The 25,351-nt window shown below is 45.7% G+C and overlaps 1 protein-coding gene across 1 annotated transcript in view; it reads left to right on the top strand.

The window, feature by feature from the left end:
• The window catches only part of NUAK1 (NUAK family kinase 1), a 91,256-nt gene that overhangs the window by 22,594 nt on the left and 43,311 nt on the right, over nucleotides 1-25,351 (top strand). Inside the window, exon 2 of the mRNA XM_049884251.1 lies at nucleotides 20,432-20,552. Within this exon, the coding sequence (XP_049740208.1) occupies nucleotides 20,432-20,552 (121 nt within the window). The remainder of the gene's footprint in view (nucleotides 1-20,431; nucleotides 20,553-25,351) is intronic.

The raw sequence follows: 25,351 nt of genomic DNA, 5'->3' as shown, positions 1-25,351 counted from the left end.
AATTGACTATATAAATAATGTTTATCAACTACTGTGTGACTTATGAGGTAGTTTATATGCGTCATTTCATATAATCTTCACTACAACTCTGTAGCAGTTATTCTTCCCACGTTACAGTTAAAGAAGTTGATGCGGAAGTAATCAAGGTAGCTTAAGTAACTTGAGTTAAAAATTCCGGTCCATCTGACTCCACTGAGGGCTTTTCCTGTTGAACCAGTGGTTCCCAGCCCTGGCTGAGCATTACAGTAACCTGGAGAGCTTTTCAAAAACACTGATGGCTGGGCCCCATCCCAGGCTTGCTAAATGAGGCTCTCTGGGGATAGGACCCAGGCATCTGTATTTTTAAAAAAGATCCCTAGGTTATTCTAATGCACTGCTAAGGTTGAGAGCTGCTGGCTAGAGCGTGCTGACTGCAGACGTCCATGGGGGTCCCCTGAAGTTGCCCCACCAATGCCTGGTCAAACTGGGACCTTCTTCACAGGAAGGTGAGTCTTCCCCCGACCCAGTCCCCACCTCTGGTACCTCTTTTCCATCCCATGGGGATTGCATGCTTTCTCCCTGGTGGACTGTCTGAAGCCATCCCTGGGACCTTGGCCGGGACCTTTTGCTCTGTTGCATAATAAGCTGCCCGTAAATCGGCAGCCAGCTTGTTTTCCCTTCAGGTCCCAGTTGTAGTGACCTTTCTCTGTCTGTTTATTTCAGGGAAATAATTCCATCCTGCAAAATCAATTCCTTGGGGGCTAAAGAAGTACATGTGGAGGGGCTTTTTTTAATGGGGATGACCTGAAATGGCCTCTCGAAGAGACTCCAGATGCTCCGTTTACCTGACCCCCGACGTCATTCTCTCAAGCTTGTGTTTTGAAGCTCTTACACCCATCTCTCCATAAGCTTGTCTATTAATAATAATAATAGGGTAAGAGCAGCTAGCGTTTTTGGAGCATAAACCGTATGCTGGCCATACTGCTGTGCATTTTGTATGTGCTATCTCATTGCATTTTGCCTTTTGAGAGAAAATAGGAGTCTGAAACCTGGGGCTTTGTATCCTTAAAACGGGAGCATTTACAGTTGTGCCCCAATTTTCTGGCGTTGTTGGGAGATGAGGTGTTGTATCGACCAGAGAAACCACCATATTGGATGCAGTTGACCAGTTTTGGGGGAGGTTATGGTGAGAGTTGGCTAATTGAATAGCCCCTAGTGTTCAGCCTGCCATGGGTTTCAGTCAAGGGAATAGAAAATACTGCTTAATCTGATGAGTTGGTTCAGTGGAAATGCTAGTAAACTATGAAAAACCAGGCTCTCAACCTTAGCAGTGGATTAAAATAACCTAGGGATCTTGTCACTATTATGCTGATTCTGACTCAAGGCAACTCCATGAGTGTCAGACAAGAACTGTGCTCCATAAGGTTTTCAGTGGCTTATTTTTTGGAAGAAGATCCCCAGGCCTTCCTTCAGAGGCAGCTTTTGGTTAGCAGCCGAGTGTATTAAGTGTTTGCATCACCCAGGTCTTTCTCCCTCGGAGCCGCCGGGTGATTTCAAACCACCAGCCTTTTGGTTAGCAGCCAAGTACGCAATCATTGTGCCACCAGGGCTCCTTATAATAGAGAACTTTAAATATATTTCCCACGTAATTGAAGATAACCGATTTAACAGTCCTTTAAAAATTTTTAGCCATTTCTTACGGAAATCTTTCTCAAGCAAATTGTGCACTTTTCTGTCTTCTGAACCCAAAGTACTTTGAAGGTAGTTAAGCTTTTTCGTGATGTCTGTGGGGACCTCTCCTAAAGGCTACTTAGTACTGTTTTGGAGTTCTTATGCCTGCTCCTTATGGTTTGTCTGTCTTCTTCCTCATCAACTTTCTTTTCTTTTTTTTTTTTGTGTGTGTCCTTTTTAAAAGATAAAATTCTTCTTTCCCCTACAGCCAAAATAATACACGCCCCAAACTGAAAACTCACAAGACATAGAAAGATGAAAGATTCAAGGTAAAGTTAGTTGTCCTGTCTCAATTTTGTCACTGAGATTGTGGCTTTCCAGAAACGTTTGTCTAACTTTCCTGCGGATTTGCTGGGACCAAGCTTGTTAGAACTGTGTTTGTAGGAAAACTCTGGGTACCCAACCATGGCGGTTCAATGTATAGATTCAGGCATTTCTTTGGGTGACTTTTCTAAGGTCTTATTTCAATGTATCCTTCCTCATATGGTCTTCATAGCTGAATAGGCTCTGACAGTGAATCTAGCCAAGTTCTTTTTTCTCATGTAACAGAATGAGCCACCATGGGGAGAACTGGACTGACCAAGGTCTAGTCAGTATGTGGCAGGGCTGGGTCTCTTGACTCAAGGTCAAGTGCATTTCCCATTTCACCTGTGTTCTGGGTTGTGGGGTTAAGGGATAAGTGGCTTTGGAGAAAAGGAGACGTTGCTATATTTGGATAATTAAAGCCAGGAAAAACCCACCTTTACCTTAACCATCTAGGTTGTTCAAGTGACAGACTGTTTAAAAAAATTTTTTTTTGAGGGAGTAAGAAACAGAGTTTAGTGTTCTTTTTAGCATGCCCGACTCAATCTCTGAACATCGGTCTTCGATTAATACTGAGATGGACTCAGAAACACACTTGAAAGCAATTTGCGTTATTATCCCGTACATAGCTTACATTTTATGACCTGCTTAAAGATGCGGGGAGCATAAATCTTGGGGGAGGACTGTCTCATTTACTTGTTCATCTTTTCTGCAGATGGGATGGTTGCATCAGAGCGGTGCTGGCTTCAGATGTCTGCTCCAGGATATTTTAGCCGAACTGTAAGAGTCCATTAAACAAATGGAAGAGTTTTGGGGAAAGAATAGTTGTGTCTCAAACCAAATGTTTTACACGGAGAACATCTGGGGAATATTGGTATTTGTGTGTATGGTACATCAGAAAGCAGCGTGGCGGGGTTCAGCTGGGATGTTTCTGGCCCGTGGTTGCTGGATTTGACAGTTTTGTTGTAAGGGAATGGCTCTTATGAAGTAGTGCCATAAAGACAAATGCTTGATCCAAGACGAGTGTTCTTATTTAGCTGTGTGCTAAATTGTTCTGATTAGCAACCCGCGACATTTGGATAGTCTGATATCTGAGTTGACTTTCCCCAAGGCTGAACTCCAGAGAAAGCAAGCATCCCAATGCTAGTGCTCAGAGTGTTTCCTCTCTACCCTGTGGTTCCATAGATTTGAAGAAATGTGAAAATAGGTATGGCCCAGTGGAGGAAGCACTGGCCAGAGACTCCAAATACCTGCATTGAATTTGAGGGAATTATAACTTTTTTCAGTCTTTTTCTCCCTCCTGCAAAATAAGTAGTCCAGGTCATGGAGAGTGAAATAAAATGGGGGCAACGTTATAGAAATAGGAGGAGGGTCATCGATACAATATGACTGTGCGTGCATGGGTTTGTGGGCTCATCCACAAGTATTAAAAGCCATGTGAGACCAGAGCGGAATCTAGGATGTCATCTGGGTAGATTATCTGACTTCAGTACCTTGTGGATACTGGGCCAGGATGGTGGTAGTGACTGGATGGGTGGGAGAGGAATAATTTTTATAAACGTTAAGACTTACGATATTCATCATGTTTGATTCAATTCAACTTAATAAATATTTATTGAGTGCCTACTCTGGTGCCAGACTCTCTCTTGATATTGGGGACATAAGGGTGAACACGAAAATTATAGTTCCTGTCCTCAAAGATCTTGCAGCTTTGGCTTGTTACGTTTGATATCGATCATGAACAGCCTTCCCTTTTGTTGGATTGTATATTGACTACCATTGTGGTAGCATGGACAATGAGAGGTAAATATTTTGTATGTGTGAACACTGTTTGGCAGAGAATATGGCTAGACTTCCTGTACTTTTCTGTAAGGGAGGTCAAAATGATCCTTACTGAATCCCATTCAGCCAAAAAATAAACATAAAAATAAAAAAAGGGGGGTGGGCAAAATGCCACAGTTATTTAATATGGCATTGTTGTGGTGAGAGGAAGTTATTGTAAAAGTTTTGTCTGGATGGGTCTTGGAGATAGCATCTTAACTAGACTGGACAAGTGAAGTAGTCATAGACCCATTTTGCTGAGGAGATGACGGAGCTTAAGGCACCATCACCGTGAGTGAAGGGACAGTGGAGATATTTCCTTGGCTCTTTGGAGGATGGGTAAATGAGTAACTCTGAGCAAAGCGAGGCTCAATTCTGGATTGAATGGGTTCCTGTTTAGGAGTGTGAGTAAGACCTAGGGGAGGAAGTAGGGGAGTAATGCCTGGAAGGACTTCTCAGGAGACCTCCCCCCCCACCCGCCAGCGTATGCACATCAGTTTGCCAGTGATCTCACAAAGGAACGCTTTGAGGGAAGTATTTTGGAGTCGCCTGTGCCAAAGCCTGTGTGTCTTCCCATCCTGTCTTAAGTCCCACCTCCTTCTTGAAGCCCTCCCTGACTTCTCCATCCCACACCGCAGCTGAGTGCCTGCCTGCCTAGGAACTTCGTTCTGTCTTCCCACACCTCATCGTCGACATCTCCTGCTAGCAGTTAGGACTCTTGGTTCCAAGTGACAGAAAGGGACTCTGACTCATCTAAGCAGAAAGTGAATTTATTCTTAGGGTGTGGGGTATCTCACATGAAAAGTCTTGGAAAAGCAAAAGAACTAAATAGTGCTCTGAGGAACTAGGTATGAGGAATTACTAACAGTCTCCTCAGGATATTGCTGTTGGAATGAATGCCCCAGCCATTTTCAGACTAATCAAAATACTCAGTTCTGGGGAGGGAGCTTCTCTTGCTAAATTCTAGGGTCTTGTGTCTACCCACTGGCATGGGGAGGGTGAGGTACCTTGACAAATAGGCTCTTTAAAACTGCGTCCAGTGGAGTAGGATACTCCCAAGAGCAAAGGTAGGGCATTCCTTCCGGTGGAGGTTGCCTTCTTCTACTCTGTGGGTGCAGGGCAGGCAGGGGTCTCAGTATCCACTGCCCTTTCCAGTTGGGTTGTAAGCAACTCCAAGGTCAGGTCTGGGTCATGCTCTGGAGGACCTGCATTGATGCCTCACTTAGGGCTGATTTTCCAGAATTGCTTGCTGGGGGACTGACTTATCACTGCAGGGTTCTAGAGACATTATTTTCAGACCCTCATGTCCAATCTTTCTTTTGCTTAACTGCCTCGACTGTCCCCACAGGGAGCAGCAAGGAACGCTGATAGATGTGCTTTTGAAGATGAATGTGGTTTAGATATTAGTTTCTAAAAAGAGACATAAGAAAGTGCAATCTGGCCTTGGCGAGGTCTTCATATTCAGAGATTCTAATTCAGCTGACATTTACCAAACAGTCGCTGTGTGCCAGGCGCTGTGCTAACTGGTTTGTCAGTGTGGGATAGAGGCGAAGAGTATGGTCTTTGGGTGCAGTGAGAGCCAACTCTCCTATTTATAGTAGCGTGCCCCGGGCAAGTTACTTAACCTCTCTCAGACTCAGTTGGCATTCATTAAGAAAAGCAGAAATAGTAATGCTTTTGTGAGAATGTAATGAGTGAGTGGCTGAGAAGTTCAAACAGGATGGTGCCGGTGCCTGGCCCATAGTCAGAACTTGGTAACTGGTAAATATTATTACAGTCAGCTGTTATTGGGAATCATCCCCCAAGGCCTCTGCAGTAGGCCCTGTCGTTATCTCCATTTTGAAGATGAGGAAGTTCAGGCAGGCTCGGTGGTTTTGGTGCAAGGAAGGGAGGCAATGCTTGAGAGATAAGCAGGTAAAAAGAAAGCAGTGGCAGGTGGCTGGGGTTGTAGGTCAGGTGGGATGATAAGATGTCCCAGCTATGGTTTTATGTTTTTAAGGGACCCTTCTGGTGGCATAGTGGTTAAGAGCTACTGCTGCTAACCAAAAGGTCGGAAGTACGAATCCTTGGAAACCCTATGGGACAGTTCAACTTTTTCCTTTAGAGTTGCTGTGCGTTGGAATTGACTCGATGGCAGTGGGTTTGGTTTTTTGGTTTTCTTGATACTAGGTCCATTGCAGTAACAGCTTTTCATTTATTTATTTACTTTTTTGGTATATGCTATGCACCAGATAGAGTCCCTGGCTGGTGCAAATGGTTAACGTGCTTGGCTGCTAACTGAAAGTGGAGGGTCGAATCTACCCGGAGGTGCCTGATAAGAAAGGCCTGGCAATTCGCTTCCAAAAGATCAGCCACTGAAAACCCTGTGGAGCACAGTTCTACTCTGACACAGATGGGGTCACCATGAGTCGGAGTCCAGTTGATGGTGGCCGGTTCGGCTTGGTTTTATGTACCAGGCACCTACTGGATGCCAAAGATGCTGTAGTGAACAAAACAGAAATGGTCTCTGCCAATGAACCTTACAAGTAATGGCGATCAAGATAGTGAAGGGGGACCTGTATGTGCGTGGATGCTTATTGCAGGGGTTGGGGGGCATTTGTGGGATGGGTGAGGAGGACTTGGTCAGCTGAAGAAGCTAGTTGCGGATGATAGAGGGTGCAGAGGGATCCTGGCAGAGAAAATGCCATGAGTTCGCGCCTCCACCCAGGCCAACCCTGGGTCGCTGTCATGACCGCAGACCCCTGCCTCAGTCTCCCCATGGATGGGAACTGAGTGGTGGGAGCTGGATGAGGCTCACCATGGCAGCTTGCCTAGTAGGGTGGCAGCAAATGTCCGCCGGGGCCTGAGCACGTTCTTGGGGGTCAGGCCATCATCATTTGGGGCTGTGTGCTCGTAGCCGGAGGTGCTGCTGTCAAGGCGTTCCTGGCAGCTTTGCGGAGCGGTGATTAGCAGGCTGATGGAATTTGCAGTGGGGCTGTGGAGCAGGGACCAGCCCATTAACTCTCTGGATAATGGACAATGAGTACTTCCCTTGAAGAAAAGAAAGCTGCTGCTTGTGGGAAGATGATGAGGGAGGCTCGGAGGCTCGTGGGCGCTCTCCAGGAGCCTTGGGGGACAGGCTTGCAGCCTGTGCTATGCCTCACTCCCGTCCAACATGTCTTTGCACACCCTAGTTGCTGTCCATCAGCTTTCCCAAGTAAAGAGACTATGTTAGGATAAAAATATCTTTGGAAGACTCTTCCCTTTCGCTTATCTATAAATTCATCCATGGTTAAACTATAAAATGTAAAAATATGCCCTTTTTTAGTGATATTTTACCACCTTAAATTAAGAATTTTTGTTAATGTTTGAGTTCTGCCCACCTAGATGAGCCAAATTCAGGGGACTGATTTCCTTTCCCCTTGGAAAACGATTTCATCTTTCAGGTCTTTTGTGTTTTCTCACTCATTGTTCCCAAGGTCAGCGATTCGGTAGCAGTCTGAGGTTAATACTGAAAAGCCGTGTTTTTGATGAATTAAGAAATAATGGGATTAAAAACCTCCCCAGTATGCCTATTCATGTGCAATATGAAGTCAGGCTTTAGAAATCAGAACAAGGTTTGGTGGAAAGCAGTGCCCCCGGCATGGCTGTGTGAGGACAGCCCCCTGGCATTAGGTGGAGGTGGAACAATGCCCCATGCTGTGCAGTGACTTGTAATTTGCCAGCATGCTTGGAAATATCTGCCACTCTCTGTCTCGGCTTATTAATAATGCAGCCGTTCTGTGGATTTTGCTGCAAATGGGGCTTGCCTCTCCTGTGAATGTCAAGCCTTTTTGTGGTGGTTTTGGTCTTGCTTCTTGCTGGTTAGGACTTCTCACCCTGAGCATTAATCCCTCCTGAATAGGACTCTGTTGTAATTCTAGTTGCTGCCTTTAACTTTTTGAACTTGGGCCTGCACCTTAACCTTCCTGGGACTCAGTTTCCTCGTCTGTAGGATGAAGGGGCTGGCAGAGAACATTCTACGATCCTTCCAGTTCTAACATCTGATGATGATAATGGTGCTCATTTTGACTCCTTCCATAGTTGCCATTTTCCCTCTGCACCCTACGTCATATACACAATCTACATTGATTGGTCCTGGGGCATTGGTGTTTCAGTGGTAGAATTCTTGCCATCCGTGCAGGAGGCCCCTGGGTTTGATTCCTGGGCAGTGCACCTCAAGCACAGCCACCACCCGTTGGTCAGTGGAGGCTTGCATGTTACTATGATGCTGAGCAGGTTTCAGTGGAGTTTCTAGACTAAGACAGGCTAGGAAGAAAGGCCTGGAGATCTGCTTCCAAAAATCAGCACATGAGAACCTTGTGGATCACAATGGTCCTATTTACAACCTATGACGGGAATGGCATAGGGTCACCTTGAGTCAGGGGCTGGCTTGACCGCAGCTAACAATAACGACGACAATTTGATCCCCACATCAACCTTGTGAGGTTGGTACTTTTACCATCCCCACTTGCAGATGAAGAACCTGAGCCTATGAAATGATGACCTGAGCACTCCTCGTTGCAGGAGGCACCTGGACCAGATTGCTGTCACTGGTACCAAGGCCAAGATGCTGGTGCTGGGTTTCTCAGCAGTGCTGGCTGGGGCTCGGCTCGGCTCGGCTGGGACATTGATAAATAATTTACACAACCCTAAGCTTACCCAAACTACGTTATAAACAGAGTGATCATACACTCCAAGTTGAGGCCGTCCTGCTTAAAAGCAACCCTAGCCCACCCCACCCCAGGACAGTTGTAAACTGGAAGAAAAGCAGTGATACTCTAGAATTCTGATTTGGTGTTGCATTTGGCTTTGAGAAATATGTAAGTCCAAAAATAAGTAGTTGCTTGGCAACTCGAGTCTCATCTAAACAGCCTTGCACAGAGTCTTTCTGTGACTCTGATGTTGCCTGTGTTAACATCTTTTGTACTACCAGAGGCCATTTCATGCAGGGGTCCTGGAACCCAGGGGACTCTGGGGCTAGAGGGACTTCCAGAGGATGCTGGGTAAGGGAAGGCTACTCACATTCCCTGGCCAGACCCTTTCTCCGCAGAGCAGGCAGCACCCGAGGCTCAAGAGCTCACTTCCTGTCGCCTCCTTCAGACACATTCACTTTTACCAGGCTGGGAGGCCCAGGTTACATGCCAACCGTGAAGTCACCCATCAGCAGCCAGCTCCTGTGGGCTTTCATCATCCACAGGCCTGGCCTTGGGCTAGGGTGAATGAAGTATTTGCTGGGAGCAAAGCTTCCCCTTGCCAGGGGTGAATGAATTCCGTTCACCAAGTCCCCTCAAGGAAGCAGCTTGGTTTTAATTTCCCTCTATCTAGATGGCCAGCTCATTAGTTTTCTTTTCATTAATCAGCTGATGTGTGATGTGACTAGGTAATAGTTAAGGCGTGGAGGTACAGATGCCGTCCCAGCTGTATTTACTCTACATTTAGGTGGTAGCTGGAGTCCCTGGGTGGTGCAAATAGCTAACGCGCTCAGCTGCTGACTGCAAGATGCGAGGTTTGAGTCCACCCAGAGGTGGCTCAGTAGAAAGGCAGGGCAGTCAGCACCCATAAAATCAGCCACTGAAAAGCCCAGTTCTATTCTGACATTCCTGGTGTTGCCATGAGTGGGAATTGACTTGACGGCAACTGATATTTTGGTTTTAAGATGGTAGCTCTCGAACTTTGGAGTGCAGTGGGATCACCTGGGCAGCTTAGAAAAAGTGCTGACACTAGTACACACAATGGAATATATTAAAAAAAAAAAGAAGTACTCAACCATAAAGAGACATGAAGTCCTGATATATGCTACGACATGCATGAACCTTGAACACATTATGCTCAGTGAAATAAGTCGGTCACAAAAAGACAAATGTTATATGATTCCACTTATACGAAATATCTAGAATAGGCAAATATAGAGAGACCAGAGGAAACAGACGATGGAGTTGAACACCGTGATGAAAAAAGTCTCTGAATATAAAAAATGTTGACTTGGCAAATGTTTTGTTATATAAATTTTTTACCACAATTAAAAAGAAAATGCTGATACCAGGCCCCTCGCCCACCTGAATTCACTAGGTTTGGGGTGGGCCTGGGAAATCGCATCAAAAAAATTACTTTAGGATTCCTTTTCTTTTTTTTTAAGGTTTTATTTTTGTTCGGGAATATACACAGCAAAACATAACACCAGTTCAATAGCTGCTGCGTGCACCCTTCAGTGATATTGAGTATGTTCTTAAAGTTGTGCAGCCGTTCTCACCTTCCTTTCCTGAGTTGTTTTTCCCCCGTCAACATAAATTCACTGCCCCCTTAAGGCTCCTTTCTGATCTTTTGAGTTGCTGTTGTCTCTTTGATCCCATATAGTTTTTAAAAGAGCATGCTAGGCAGACATTTTTTTACTAAAGTTAAACTGTTGTTCGGTTTTAAGAATACTTCGGGGAATATTTTTGGTTTAAGGTTTAAAGACAGTCTCAGGGTAATAGTTTCAGGGGTTCATCCAGCCTGCGTGGCTCTAGAATGTTGAATTGGAGTCCATTAGAATGTGAAATTCTCTTCTGCATATTCCCCCCTTTTAATCAAAGATTCTTCTATGGAATCTTTGATCAAAATGTTCGGTGATGGTAGTTGGGTACCTTCCGGTGCTTCCGGTCTTGTGGGAAAGGAGACAGTTGTTCATGAGGTAATTAGCCACACATCCCGTATGCTCCTCCTATACTGGAAATCTGCATTTTAACAATCACCACCCCCACCCCCCAAAACACCTGATGGTTCTAGTGCAGGTAGCTTGCTCATCATCCTTTGACCCATATCGCTTTAGAGAATCTAATTGTGTTTTCTGGGCTAGTGTGTTGCCTGCTTTTGTCATTGCCATCTGAAGTTAACTTTCCTCTGGCCTTCTTTTCATTAGTCCTTCTGTTCTTGCCCAGTCAGCCATGGCCACTGTCTTGTGTTTTACAAACCCCAGCACTATGCAGGGAGTGTCAAGCTGCCTGTGCTTTCATGGTCACTAGTTCCACTTCCCTTGCAGCACCACCACTAGCAAGGATGACGTCCTTAGCTGGGTCCTTAAAGGGGAATATTGGAGAGTAAGGAATGGCTACGGTTAGCTGCTATCGAGTCAGCCCCCCCAGCTCATGGTGGTGTCACCATACACAACAGTATTGGCCTTTGGTGATTCATAGGGTTTTCACTGGCTGGTTTTTGAAAGTAGATCTCCAGGCCTCTCTTCCCAGCCTGTCTTAATCTGGAAGCTTTGCTGAGACCTGTTCATCATCACAGCAACATGCAAGCCTTCACTGACAGATGGGTGGTGGCTGTGCGTGAGGCGCATTGGCTGGGAATCGAACCCAGGTCTCCCACGTGGAAGACGAGAATTCTACCACTGAACCATCACTGCCCCCAAGGAATGGCTAGATGTGTAGATAAAATTGTCCCAGCCCTGAGTTCCTCTTAAGCAGGCCTTGGCCCAGTCATGTAAAAATCTGATTTGCTGCTTAAATTCCTGAAATAAAACACGTTTTATGGCAGCAGAAAAATCAATATCATTTGGGAATTCATACCCTCTTTTATGGGGAATTTTGGGAAATAGAGGATTGAGAACCAAGCTACAGGGGGTTATATTTTCAGGACCTCGTAAAAGATGAAGGGCTGCTAGTGGCAGATGGTGTGATGCCATTCTTTGAAGAACAAGTTCTTTCTTACACACGCAGCGCTCCTTGGCATCGGGGCGCCTCTTCTCAGAGCCTGTTGATACAACTCTTGGCTCCCAATCTGCTTCTGAGTGAAAAAACATCCATGTAGCGACATGAATCAATGGGTCGCCAAAGAGGAACGGGAGAAGAGGCCCTCAGGCCCCGCAGTGGAGCTGGCCTGGGTCCCTGTGGGGCTGGTTGCATCATGGCTTAAAGCAACTTGCTGAGGCTCTGTCCTGACTTTGCCAGGCTACTCCATGAAGAACTGGGGGTCATTTAATTAATTAGGGGCTTTGGCTGCAGGATGGCTCCTGGGTGGCATCACCGTGGTGATCATCAGTCATGGCTTTTCTGAGTGAAAGCCATTCAGTGACCCTGCGGAGCTTTGGACCATGGTGGTCCATGTGTGGCTATGGCTTGCCCCAGACTCAGTCCATCTCCCAGACAAGAACAGGCGCCCTTATACTGGCCTCTAACTTGACTTGGCTGCTGGCTTCCGCTGCTTCTGGGCTCCTGGTGCCTTGGTGAGAAAAGATCCCCCCGCCGTGTGCCTCTGACTCAGTGCCCTGCAGCCCCCCTGAACGTGGCCGGGTGTGAGATCACACCTTGTGAATGGCAGGGAAGCTGCCAGCTCCTGTTGCTGGGATTAGAAGGCAATCTTGTTCTCACTAAGTGATGCTAACGCCTTGTTTATGGCCGTGTTTTTCCTCCGCTGCTCAGTTGCAGCCCCACCTCCCAGAACTGTGCACTTGATCCTCATGTGCTCGGAGGGAATCCATGAGACTAGGCTTTAGAGATTCTCAGGGAGCCTGATTCTGTTATCACGACACATCCACAGCCTCAAGTTCAGCAGCCTCCAGGATCAGCCTGCCTGGGTCCAAGTCCTAGCTCCATCTTTTACAAGCTATGTGACTTTGGGCAATATTTGTCTTTTCTCTACCTCAGTTTCCACATCTGTAAAATGGGGTTGAAGTTAATATTAAATGAGATAATGTACACTGTTGTTAGGTGCTGTTGAGTCGAGTCAGTTCTGACTCATAGCGGCCCTATGTACGACAGAACGAAACACTGCCCAGTCCTTCACCATTGTCACAATCGTTGTTATGCCTGAGCCCATTGTTGCAGACGCTGTGTTAGTCTATCTTGTTGATGGACTCCTCTTTTTTGCTGACCTTCTACTTTACCAAGCATGATGTCCTTCTCTAGGGTTTGATCCCTCATGATAACACGTCCAAAGTATGTGAGACGCAGTCTGGCCATCCTTGCTTCTAAGGAGCGTTCTGGTAATACATACAAATTTCCAGATGCTTCACCCTCCCCAAAGCAGGCTGGAAGTGTGGGCGGCCCTGCTTTGCCCTCGGGTGCTCTTCACAGTCTCTGTGGGATGTCTGGGTGTCAATTTTAACCTGCTCTCGCCTCAGTACAAATATTGCGTGGGAGGGAGCAGAGAAGCCTATAATATGATTTGCTGTGGAGTGGTCACCCTTAAGCATGGCCAAGGGCCCTGTATCCCCAGGGAAGCCTCTGACAAGTCTCACTGATAAGTGCCTTCACTCAATGAAGAACTACTGGGCGCCAAACACTTTTTACGTACAATTTTCCACACTTCATGACAACCCCAAAGGTAGAAATTGTTAACCCCATTTTACAGATGAGGAAACTGAGGCCCCGTGAGGGCAGGTGCTTGCCAAGGTCACCCAGCCAGTAAAAGCCTAAGCTTCCCACTATCCTGTCCTGCATCTCCACGTGGTTGTGGTTTTTTGTTAATTCCTGTTGTGTGGATTCTGACTCATGGCGACCCCATGTATACAGAGTAGAACTGCTCCATAGGGTTTTCTAGGCTGTGACATTTCAGAAAGAGATCACTGGGCCTGTCTTCCGAGGCACCTCTGGGTGGGTTCGAACCACCAGTCTTTGGGCTGGTAGTTGAGCACTTAACCCTTTGTGCCCCCGAAGGACCTGCATCCGTGTAACTCTGCCTAGATCTCCGAGCTCTTAACATTACGGTAGCCACAGTGGAAAAAGACCCTGGCAGGCTACAGAACAGGTGGCTTCTGGTAATTATTCAAAAAGGAAGAAAAACAAACAAACAAACGAAACCCTGTCAGTGCAGAAGAGCAGACTGGGCCTGATACATTTAACAAGAGATGGGAATTGGCTCAGCGAACTTGGAGTCGTAACTAGGTAGGCACTGCAGAGCAGACTTGGCAGGTTCATGGCCAAACCTTCTGCTACATACGGTTTAAACATTAAACTATAGGGTGGCCTTCTTTAAAAAGCAGACCATTTTATAAGGCACTTGGTGCGTCTAGACTTGGGAACATGTATGAAAGGGGCCATACTGGGTGTCAGGCACTAACACCTGAGCCGCCGCTCCGGCATTTTGAAGGGGGCGTGAAGCTTCTCCGATGTGTGCAGTAACTCACTGGGTTTGGAGAATGTGTGGTTTCAGATGTTGGGTAATCTCTTCCTGCTGTGCCCTTTGCTTACCTCTGTCTTTCTTGGTAGATGTGAAGATTGAGGAAAAGTTGAGAGAAGGGGTTCCTCCGTGATGCTCCTTGGTAGCTCCTGGCCAGGAGGCTAGTTGTGTAATTACTTGTGTAAGCTTGGCTTATTGCCCATTCCCCCACCTGGAGGGCTGGGGCAGAATTGGGTTGGGTTCTTCTTGTGCAGCCTTAGTGCTCTTCCTGGGACAGGATGAACCAAACCCGTTCCAGCTCATAACAACCGTGTAGAACAGAATAGAACTGCCCCATAGGGTTTACAGGGAGCAGCTGGTGGATTTGAGCTGCCGACCTTTTTGGTTAGCAGCTGAGCTCTTAAGCACTGCGCCACCAGGGACAGGATAACCCAAAACCAAACCTATTGCTGTATAGTTGATTCTGATTCACAGCAACCCTATAGGACACAGTAGAACTGCCCCATAGGGCTTCCAAGGAGTGGCTGGTGCATTTGAACTGCTGACCTTTTGGTTACCAGCCAAGCTGTTAACCACTACGCCACCAGGGCTCCAGGGACAGGATGGGTGCTCAAAAAATTTTGTTGAATGAAAGAAAGTTAATGAACAGTCAAAATTCATAATGGCTGAAGCGATCATCTTGAGGTCGATTTTTTTTTACTAAAATTATATTTGTTGCTATTGTCGAGAATATACACAGCAAAACACACCAGTTCAACAGTTTCTACATATATAATTCAGTGATATTGATTATCTTCTTCAAGTTGTGCAACCATTCTCACCCTCCTTTTCTGAGTTGTTCCTCTCCCATTAAGATAAACTCACTGCCTCCAAAGACTCCTATCTAATGTTTTGAGTTGCTGTTGTCACTTTGATCCCATATAAATAGATCTTGAAAGAGCATAATGCTCAAGGCAGACATTTTTTACTAGTTAAACTAAACTATTGTTTGGTTTTAAGAAGACATCGGGGAATATTTTTGATGGAAAGTTTAAAGATGATCTCAGGGCAGTTTTTCAGGGGTTCATCCAGCCTCCATGGCTCCTTGAGGCAGACTTTTGATTCTGAGTAGGAATGTTTTATTCCCCAGGGCACTTATAAGAAGGAGCTGACGGGGACTTGGTCCTGGGGAGGAAGCTGCTCTTTGGGTTCAAGCTGTCCATTCCTCTGTCTGGTCTGGGACTCAGGTGCCATACTGATAACAGAGGGCCCCAGCTGTTCTGAGCTTCTGGCATTGCAGGTGAGGGTGCAGTTTAAAGACCTTAGCTCTCTGGATCCTACAAAAACCAGGCTGTGAGCTGGATTTGGCCTGCAGGCCATACATGCTGCAAAGAAAGAAGCAAGATAATTTCAGATGATGTGACTGTTCTGAAGAAGACAAACGGGGAAAGGTACAGAGAAAAGGAGGTGGCGGTAAAGGTGACTTTTGTCAGCCAGGGTGCTCAGAGAAGGTCTGAAGCCTGACTGATGAGAAAGATGTGAAGATCTGTGATGTGTAAAGCACTTGGCACAGTTCCTGTACCATATATTGAATGCTTGGTGAATGCCAGCTATTATTACTATTGTTGTTACTATTTTCTTGGTTTGCCAGAACTGGCTTTATGACCTTGGGTGGGTCATCTCATTGCTCTTGGGGAAAAAAAAAGACCATTGCCGTTGAGTCGATTTCCAAGTCATAGTGACCCTATAGGACAGAGTAGAATTGCCCTGCAGGGTTTCCAAGGAGCAGCTGTTGAAATTGAACTGCTGACCTTTTGGTTAGCACCTGAATGCGAACTTCTCTTGGGAGTGGAACTAAATGTTTTCCCTCCAGCCTTAGAGGTTGCACAGTTCTCAGTGATGTCTAGCGTTGGTCTTCTCCTGGCTACCCGTGATCTCTTTCAGATATGGTTGTTAGCTGCCCTCGGTCAGCCCTGACTCATGGTGACCCCATGTACAACAGAGCAAAATGTTGGCCAGTCCTGTGCCATCCCCATGATCTGTTGTGGCTAGGACCGTTTGATCCGTAGAGTTTTCACTGGCTGATTTTTGGAAGCAGATCGCCAGACCTTTCTTCCTAGCTGATCTTAGTCTGGAAGCGCCGCTGAAACCTGTTCAGCATCATAGCATCACACAGGCCTCCACTGACAGATGGGTGGTGGCTGCGCGTGAGGTGCCTTGGCCAGGAATGGAACCCGCATCTCCCACGTGGGAAGCGAGAAGGTAGGCAGGATGAGCCTTCTTTTATTATATTCTCAATAGAGGTTCATTGGAAGAAGTTTTTGTGGAGGAACAGCGACTGTGCAGTTAACATTTATTGAGCCCATTCTGTTTTTCCAGTGCAGATTGGGGTTTTCATAGAATGTAGGTGCTTCCCGTTCCATCCCAGACTGGAAGCACCCCCCCCCCCCACCCACAGATGCACTGTGAGGTTGTCGGCCCCTTAGCTGAGCATTGACGAGTGGGCTTATTTTCTTGTACCTCTGAATGCTACCCTCCCCAGGCCTGGCTGGTGAAAGAATGTATTTCTATTGTAATTTGACAATAGGGCCTTCTTGGGGCCTTCTCGAGGCCAAGGGCAGCCTGTTGCAGAATCAAAGAGGTGGTTACTACCCTTGGCCCATCTTTATTTCATGGAGGAATGTAGGAACTGGTCCAATAGCCACCCACATCCTTGTCTACCAGCCCGTGTGTGTTCACTGTCTGCTTCCCCCATGAACAAGCTCCCAGACTCACCAGTCCAACTCAGATAAAATAAAGCCTCCCAGTCATATCTTTATGTTTGACGTAATTAAAGGGAGGTTTTTTTTTTTTTCTTTTTTCCTTCCTGCTGCATATTGAATAGGGCTGTCATGATGGCCGGGGGTAGTTCTGAGCCTGGCATTGTGGTGAAAAGGGGCTTTTAAGTTGGAAGGTTAATTCATTTATGGTAAACCTGCTTTTTAGCCATCCACTGGCTACACCATGGTCCAAAGGAGGGTGCTGCCTGCCCCTAGGTTTACGGCAGGGCTTCCATGCTCCCTGTTTCCGTTCTCCATTCCTTGATCACCCATGTAGGTTGGATGTAGGTAGGATGCCAAAGAAATCTGAAATCATCTTACTCTGATGCCTATCTTGGCGGTAGTATTTGGGGTGATCCTTTCTTTTTTGCCTCACTTCCTCTGTTCCTTCTCTGTTCTGGGCTCTCTCAGCGCTTAAGAACATCAACTCTTGCCTCCTTTTCTCCTCCCTCCTTCTCTCCTTCCCTTTCTACCCACCCACTTGCCTTCCCATCCACCACTGTCTCAGTCATGTAGTGCTGCTGTAACAGAAACACCCCACAAGTGGATGGCCTTAACAAAGAGCAATTTATTCTGTCACAGTCTAGTAGGCTGGAAGTCCAAATTCAGGGCATCAGCTCCAGGGGAAGACTTTCTCTTACTGTTGGCTCTGGAGGAAGGTCCTTGTCATCAGTCTTTCTGGTCTAGGAGCTTCTCTGTGCAGGAACCCTGCATCCAAAGGACATGCTCTGCTCTTGGCACTGCTCTTGGTGTATGAGGTCCCCATGTCTCTGCTCACTTCTCTTATATCTCAGAAGAGATTGGCTTAAGACAGAATCTAATCTTGTAGATCTCATCGATATTACGGTCACCGATCCATCCGTTAACACCACAGTGACAGGATTTACAAAACATAGGAAAATCACATCAGATGACAAAATGGTGGACAGTCATACAATACTCGGAATCATGGCATAGAGAAGTTGACAGATGTTTTGGGAGGACACAATTTAATCTATGACAACCACTCCACCCACACATCCTCCTACCCCCTTCTACATCTACCTACTGACCGACAGACCTACCCTACTTACCTACCTACCTGAAGACAGTGGTGGTTCACTGGTAGAATTCTCACTTTTCGTTCAGGAGACCCAGGTTGGATTCCCAGCCAATGCACTTTATGTGCAGCCTCTATCCGTCTGTCTGTCAGTGAAGGTTTGCTGTTGCTATAATGCTGAACAGGTTCCAGTGGAGCTTCCAGACGAAGATGGAATAGGAAAAAAGGCCTGGTGGGTTACTTCTGAAAATCAGTCAGTGAAAACCCTGTGGATCATGACGGTCCATTGTGCGTGGGGTCATCATGAGTTGGGGGATGACTCCATGGTGGCTAACAGCAACTACCTGCCTCCTGCCTACAGTAAATGTTTTCTCAGGTCTGCCATGTGCCAGGGAGCCCTGGTGGCACAATGGTTAAGCGTTTGACTGCTAACCGAAAGGTTGGCAGGTTGAACACGCTAGCTGCTGTGTGGGAGAAAAGACCTGGTGAGCTGTTCCCATAAATACGACAGTCTAGGAAACACCATGGGGCGGTTCTGCTCTGTCCTATAGGGTCGCTATGAGTTGGAATTGACTCAACGGCACCCAACAGCAACAGCACCTGCCAGGCACTGTGCTAAGCGCTGGAGATAAAGCAGTGTGTAAGACCCTCACTACTGTAGAGACAAGTAATGACACAATACTTATTTAATTAGGACTAGGGAAACATTACAAAGGAGAAGCACAAGGAGCTGCCAGTCACTTAGCCTGTTTCCTGGGAGGTCAGCAACTAGCAAAAACAGTAAGAGCAGCTTCTCAATTCTTGTTGAGTCCTAGATGGACTGGTTATACTATAGTAATGTTTCCCTTCAGTGTACTTCCTGGTGCAGGTCAGAAGTTGCAAATGTTCACAAATGTGGCCACATTGCTAACGAGACTGGCTGTGGTTAACCCCATGATAGGCAAGGTGTAACCATGGGCTGCTGATGACAAGGGCCATTTTTCCTCCAGAGAATTTGTTGTTTGTGGTTGCTATCAAGTCGATTCCAGCTCATGGCGACCCCATGTGTTACAGGGTTTTCTTGGCTATGATCTTAATAGAAGGAGCACTGGTGGTGCGGTGGATAAGCGCTTGGCTGCTAACTGAAAGGTCGGTGATTTGAACCCACCAGCTGCTCTGAGGAAGAAAGATGTGGCAGTCTGCTTTTGTAAAGAGTTACAGCCTTGGAAACCCTATGGGGGAGTTCTGCTCTGTCCTGTAGGGTCACTATGAATTGGAATCAGTGCAACGGCAATGAGATTGGGGTTTGAATCTTCAATGGAAGCAGATTGCCAGGCCTTTTCTTCCATGGTACTGCTGGGTGGTTTAGAACTGCCAACCTTTAGGTTAGCAATTGCGTGCAAATCATTTGCACCACCTAGGGAATTTAACACCTTTATAATCCAGAGGGATGGTTTAGCTGCCCTTCATTTAGGAAAAGGTGGTACAAATGAGAGTTGAGGTCACAGGGGGACCAGTCTGGGAGGAAACTAAGCTGACTTTCTGAGGCTGGCAGCAAACTGGTTGCCAGACTTCCTTGTTACCTTGGATACACCTCCCCCCAGTAGCTTTTGCCCCCTGTTAGAGCCAAGGCAGATTAAATTACCAACCAACTTGTTTATGAGCAAAGATGAATTCATTGGCAAACGTATTTTTCCTTATTAAATTCGCCATTGTCATTTAATGCCTTTTTATTTGTGTGTTTCTTTTGAGTAATTGCTCTGTGTCTTGGCACCGGCAGTTCTCTATGGTTTGGATTTGCAGACAACATTGGCACGGAGTTTTTGGAATTGACTGAGGCTGGGCAGGAAGTCTAGCTGTCACTTCCTTTGTTTTATCCTGATGATTCTCTTGAAGAGTTTCTTTGTCACACTGTTTGCTACCAAAGGTGCCTCAGGCATGAGGAATATGGAGGAAGGATTTGGCTTCTGAGTGATTACATGACTCCACCATAGGCTGGAGTCTTAAACCCAAGGTGTGTGGTAGGATTGGCCTTGAGCTCATTAGTGCCGTGGAGTCAATTCATGGCGACCCCATGTGTGTCAGGGTAGAACTATGCTTCATAGAGTTTCCAATGGCTGATGTTTTGGAAGTGGCCTTTCCTCCGAGGCACCTCTGGGTGGACTCAAGCCTCCAACCTTTTGGTTAGCAGCCAAACACATCCACCATTTATGTCACTCAGGGCCTCGAGGTGAGCCATGCAATACTTCTCACCACTGCTGCGGCACTTGCGTGCTGGCATCGAGTGATACCGATTTTGCCAAACCATGTTTAATCGTCGATACCCTGTAAACTGAGCTTTCCTTTTTTCTTTTTTCAAGGGATCAGGATTCCTAGAGTAAATGAATCTGGCTACGTTAAGCAGCCTCCGCTTTAGAAAAAAAAAAAAAAATTCACCATCCCAAACCCCAGGCTGTTAAAACCTGATGTTTTCTGTTGCCGGGAGAAGAGTGTTTTTGCTATAAATGAAAGACATGACAGGGGGTATTTTGAAGCTTTGTTTTGGTTATTGTCGGTTCTGCCAACAAGTAACATCTGTATTTATTTTCCAAACTCCCCCAATGGCTGATTTGCATCTGTTTAGTTCTCTAAGTTAACATTTCATTTCCTGACTTTATAGGTTGCTATAAAATCCATTCGTAAGGACAAAATTAAGGATGAACAGGACATGGTTCACATCAGACGAGAGATTGAGATCATGTCATCCCTCAGCCATCCTCATATCATCAGTATTTATGAAGGTTAGTGATTTTTTTTTTTTCACCCCTGTATCAGTTACCATTTCTCATACCATAGAGCTTGCCAAGACTTTTAGGTAATTGCCCTTCTGGGCAGAAGCCAAGTATTTTTCCTCATGATGCAAAAATAGTCGGCTGTTATCTCTTATTTGGTTACCTTGAATGCAAGCAGACACATGTAATGCAGCTCACTTTGGTCATAAAATATCTCTGATGGGTGCCTTGTTCCATCTTACCAGGTCCTTGGCAGTTGCTAAGCAACCTGCTTTATTGAAAGCTGGCATACGAGACAGCCATGAGGTCTGAAGAGTGGCAGTTTACTGCAACTTCTACAACAAGTAACAGTGATTAGATTCCCCTAAGTGAATCGCTCAGGTAGTGGTGTCATGAGTTACTCAGAGTTAGGCTCTTTGAGTTAGGCATTAACTCTGAGCAGGTCCAGGAAGCACCAAGAAAGAGGGGCTTGTTGGTGGGGCAGCTGCTTGTTGGTGTGGCAGATGGATTCCAACTTGTAGTTGGTGTTTGTTGAAGAGTGGGGTAGGGAAAAGCTTATAAAATGCTTACACTTTGATACTCCAGGAAAGAAAGGGAGAGGAAAGGGGTAAGGGGAGGGGATCATAGACCTCTCACAGCCTTTTTTTTTTTCTTGTAATATCCTGTAAAAATTTTACACGAGCAATATATATTTCTTGCAGAAATGATTGAAATACGAACGTTAAAATGTAACTTCTGATCCGACTCCCAGAGGTAACTGATTGATAGCTCTCTCTATTTTTATCCATCTCTACATCTCTATGTGGTTTTTATCCAAAGTCGAGTCATACTGTTTATATGTTTTTTTTTAACTTAATTTTTTTTTTCCATTTGTTGTATCATGCATCTCTTCCCCTGTTAATAAATATCCCCCCATAAAGACATTTTAAAAGGCTTTATACTATTCCGTTTATGGACATACCATAATTTATGGAGTCTAATTCCCCTTGCCAAGCAGTTTAAGTTGTTTCATATTTCTGGTTATTATAAACAGGGATTTAGTGACCCTCCTTGTACATCATTTTTATATTTATTTCTGATTATTCTCTTTGCATAAATTCCTAGTCTTGGATTTGCTGAGTCCAAGTGTTTCTGTAGAATATTTTTTATTTATGTTTGGGTCAGAAAAATGAGCCTGTTTTTAATTTCTGGTCTGATCATAAGAAGTTATCAGGTAAGGCTAAGAGGAAACCAGATGGTGACCCTAAAATTTTTCTGATAATTTAAATTTTTCTTCATTTAGTTCCCTGTTCTTTTTTGCCATTTTTTTTTTTTTTCCTGCTGCTTCTATTTTTGGTTCTTATCTAGAAGTAAATGTTGGTAATATCTTTTATCTTGAGCTTTCTAAAGCTCATTTTTGGAGCTCCCGGGGATAGGATTTATTTTTTAATTTTTTTTTATTGAACTTTAGATGAGGCTTTACAGAACAAACTAGTTTCTTATCAAACAGTTAGTACACACATTGTTGTATGACATTGGTTGACAGCCCCACGGCATGTCAACACTCTCCCTTCTCAGCCCTGGGTTTCCTATTGCCAGCTTTTCTGTTCCCTCCTGCCTTCCAGCCCCTGCCCCAGGACTGGTGTACCCCTTTATTCTTGTTTTGTTCCATCTTTGGCTGAAGGGTAAACCTCAGGAGTGATGTCATTACTGAGCTAAAAGGGTATCCAGGGGCTGTATTCTCAGGGTTTCTCCAGTCTCTGTCAGGCCAGCAAGTCTGGTCTTTCTTTTTGAGTTAGAATTTTGTTCTACATTTTTCTCCAGCTCTGTCCAGAACTCTCTATCGTGATCCCTGTCAGAGCAGTCAGTGGTGGTAGCCGGGCACCATCTAGTTGTACTAGACTCAGTCTGATGGAGGCTGTGGTAGACGTGGTCCATTAGTCCTTTGGACTAATCTTCCCCTTAAGTCTTTAGTTTGCTCCTGAAGGGGTGAGACCAGTGGAGTGTCCTAGATGGCCGCTCACAGGCTTTTAAGACCCAGTTGCTACTCATCAAAGTAAAATGTAGAGTATTTTCTTTATAAACTATGTTATACCAATTGAGCTAGATGTTCCCTGAGACCATGGTCCCCACAGCCCTCAGTCCAGCAATTCGGTCCCTCAGGGAGTTTGGATGTGTCTATGGAGCTACCATGACCTTGCCGTGTACAGGTTGTGCTGGCTTTGGGGATAGGATTTTTAAGAGAAATTTATTGATTCCGCAGACATCTCTTGCAGTGATTCTCAAAGCGCATCCCCGGGCCAGCAGATCCAGCATCACTTGGGATGGTTAGAAATGTGAATTCAAGGCCTCTCCTTGGACCTGCTGGGTCAGAAACTCTGGGTGGGACCCAGCAGTGTGTGTTTCGACAACCTTGAGAACCACTGGTCTTTTGAGTGTCTACTTCCTGTAGAGCACTGTGTTAGATGTGGTTAGAGATATACAGATAATATGATGTGGATCCCATGTACAGAAGCAATATAAGGCAAGGTGGAAATAGTATGAAGTAGATACAGGAGCGTATTCTGGAGTCCTTGGATGGTGCAATTAACGTGTTTGACTGCTAACCAAAAGGTTGGAAGTTCAAGTCCACCCAGAGGCACCTCAGAAGAAAGACCTGGTGATCTACTTCCAAAAAACCAACCACTGAAAGCTCCAAAGTGCACAGTTCTACTCTGACGCACATGAGGTCGCTGTGAGTTGGAGGTGACACGACTGCAGCTGTTTATTTTTTTTAATTACATTATAAGTAGTTCTTAACCTGGGGTCCATAGATAAGGAGGTTCATGGGTGACCTGCAGGGATCTGTAAACCCCCAGCATAGTATATAATGACGTGCATAATACAGAAGCCACTAGCAGCTGGGGAATTCAAACCACTGACTTTTCAGTTAGCAACGATGCGCTTAAGCACCGTGCCACCAAGGTTTCATAAAGAACACATGGCAAAGCTAAATCTTGGCTTATCGTATCATCCCACAATCACACTCCTAGGTATTTACCCGAATGAATTAAAGAATTATGTCCACAAACACATGCACGCAAATGCTTATAGCAGCTTTATTCATAATTGCCAAAAATTGGAAGCAATCAAGACATCCTTAGATAGGTGAATGGATGAACAAACTGTGGTCCATCCATACACTGGAGCATTATTCAGCGATAAAAAGAAATAAGCACAGGGCATTTAAGGGCAGTGGAACTATTCTGCATCGTACTGGAATGGTGGAGACATGACATTATGCATTTGTCAAAACCCATAGGACTGTACAGCCCAAAGAATGAGCCCTAATGTAAACTAGCTCGTGTTACCGGTTGCTGCTGAGTTAATTCTGACTCGGGGTAGAACTGTGCTCCATAGGGTTTTCACTGGCTCATGTTTTGGAACTAGAGCTCCAGGCCTTTCTTCCAAGGCGCCTCTGGGCAGACTCGAACCTCCAGCCTGTCAGTTAGCAGCTGAATGCATTAACCATTTGCACCAGTCAGGGACTCCAGTGTAAACTGTGGACTTCAATTAATGATTATTGTTGGTTCATCAATTGTTAACGTGAATGCAGGAAGTTAATAATAGGATAAACTATTTTCGGGGGGGAGGGAGCATATGGGAACTCTGTACTTCCTGTGCAATTTTTCTGTAAACCTAAAACTTCTCTAAAAAGGTGTATTTAAACACACACACATAAACAGCAGCAGCAGCAAGGACAGTTACAGCAGCCACATGACAAAGCACTAATGTGCCTAACCCTGGATGTTAAGGAACTGTGGGCTGTTATGAAGGTAAGGTACCGTCTTGGACTGTAGTAACCAGTCATAGTTCCAGAGAAAAAGTAATTCATTCATTAAAAAAAAAAAAGAATATGAATTAAGTGCCTGTTTTAGCCACATGGCACACATTGGTGGACAAAGCATGATTCCTGTTGTCATGAAGCCGACAGTAAGGGCGAGGTGATGGACGGTAAACAAGTGAACATACGGGGAGGCCAGGAAAACCCTATCTATGTCTGTTTCTACTGAATTGAGAGGTGAATGAAGTGAGGAATTGTGGTTAGGTGCCGTCAAGTTGATTTTTGGCTCACAGTGACCCCATGTGCCAGAGTATAACTGCTGCATTACAGCCTAGGGGTCTCTAGGCTGTCATCTTTATGGGAGCAGTTTGCCAGGTCTTTCTCAGGCGGAGCCACTGGTGGGTTCAAACTGCCAACCTTTTGGGTAGCAGCTGAGCGCTTAACCGTTGAACCACCAGGGCTTCTTAAGCGAGGGGTGATCCCTACAAAGAGCTGGGCATTCCAGGCAAAGGGAACAGCATGTGCCAATGCTCAGAGGAGGGGAGGCGCTTGTGTTTGTGGAAGCAACAAGAGAAACTGTGAGGCTGGGGGCGTGAGTGGGGATGGTGGGAGGAGAGAAGAAACTGGAGAGAGGGCAGACCTTGACCACGGCAGCTAAAAGAAGAAGTGCGGACTTTACACCAGGAGTGATGAGAAGCCGCTGGAAGGTTCTGAGGAAGAAAGTTGCTAGAGCTGTGCATGTATCATGTCATTTAATCTTCATATCCATCACTATGAACGTCCCTATTTTTATGGTAAAGAAAGCCTCTCCTTAGAGGTTAAGTGTATTTTCCGAGGAAGCATTGGTGGGTCAGTGGTAGAATTCTCACCTTCTATCCCAGTTCCATTCCATTCCTGGCCAGTGCACCTCAATGCATAGCCACTACCTGTCCGTCAACCTAACGTGTTGCTATGATGCTGAACAGGTTTAGCAGAGCTTCCAGACTGAGGGAGACTGGGAAGAAAG

This window comes from Elephas maximus, chromosome 4 (genome assembly GCF_024166365.1).
Source record: "Elephas maximus indicus isolate mEleMax1 chromosome 4, mEleMax1 primary haplotype, whole genome shotgun sequence".
NCBI classification, from domain to species: domain Eukaryota; kingdom Metazoa; phylum Chordata; class Mammalia; order Proboscidea; family Elephantidae; genus Elephas; species Elephas maximus.
Note: the sequence above shows the minus strand (reverse complement) of the source record. Positions and strands in the feature narration are given on the sequence as shown.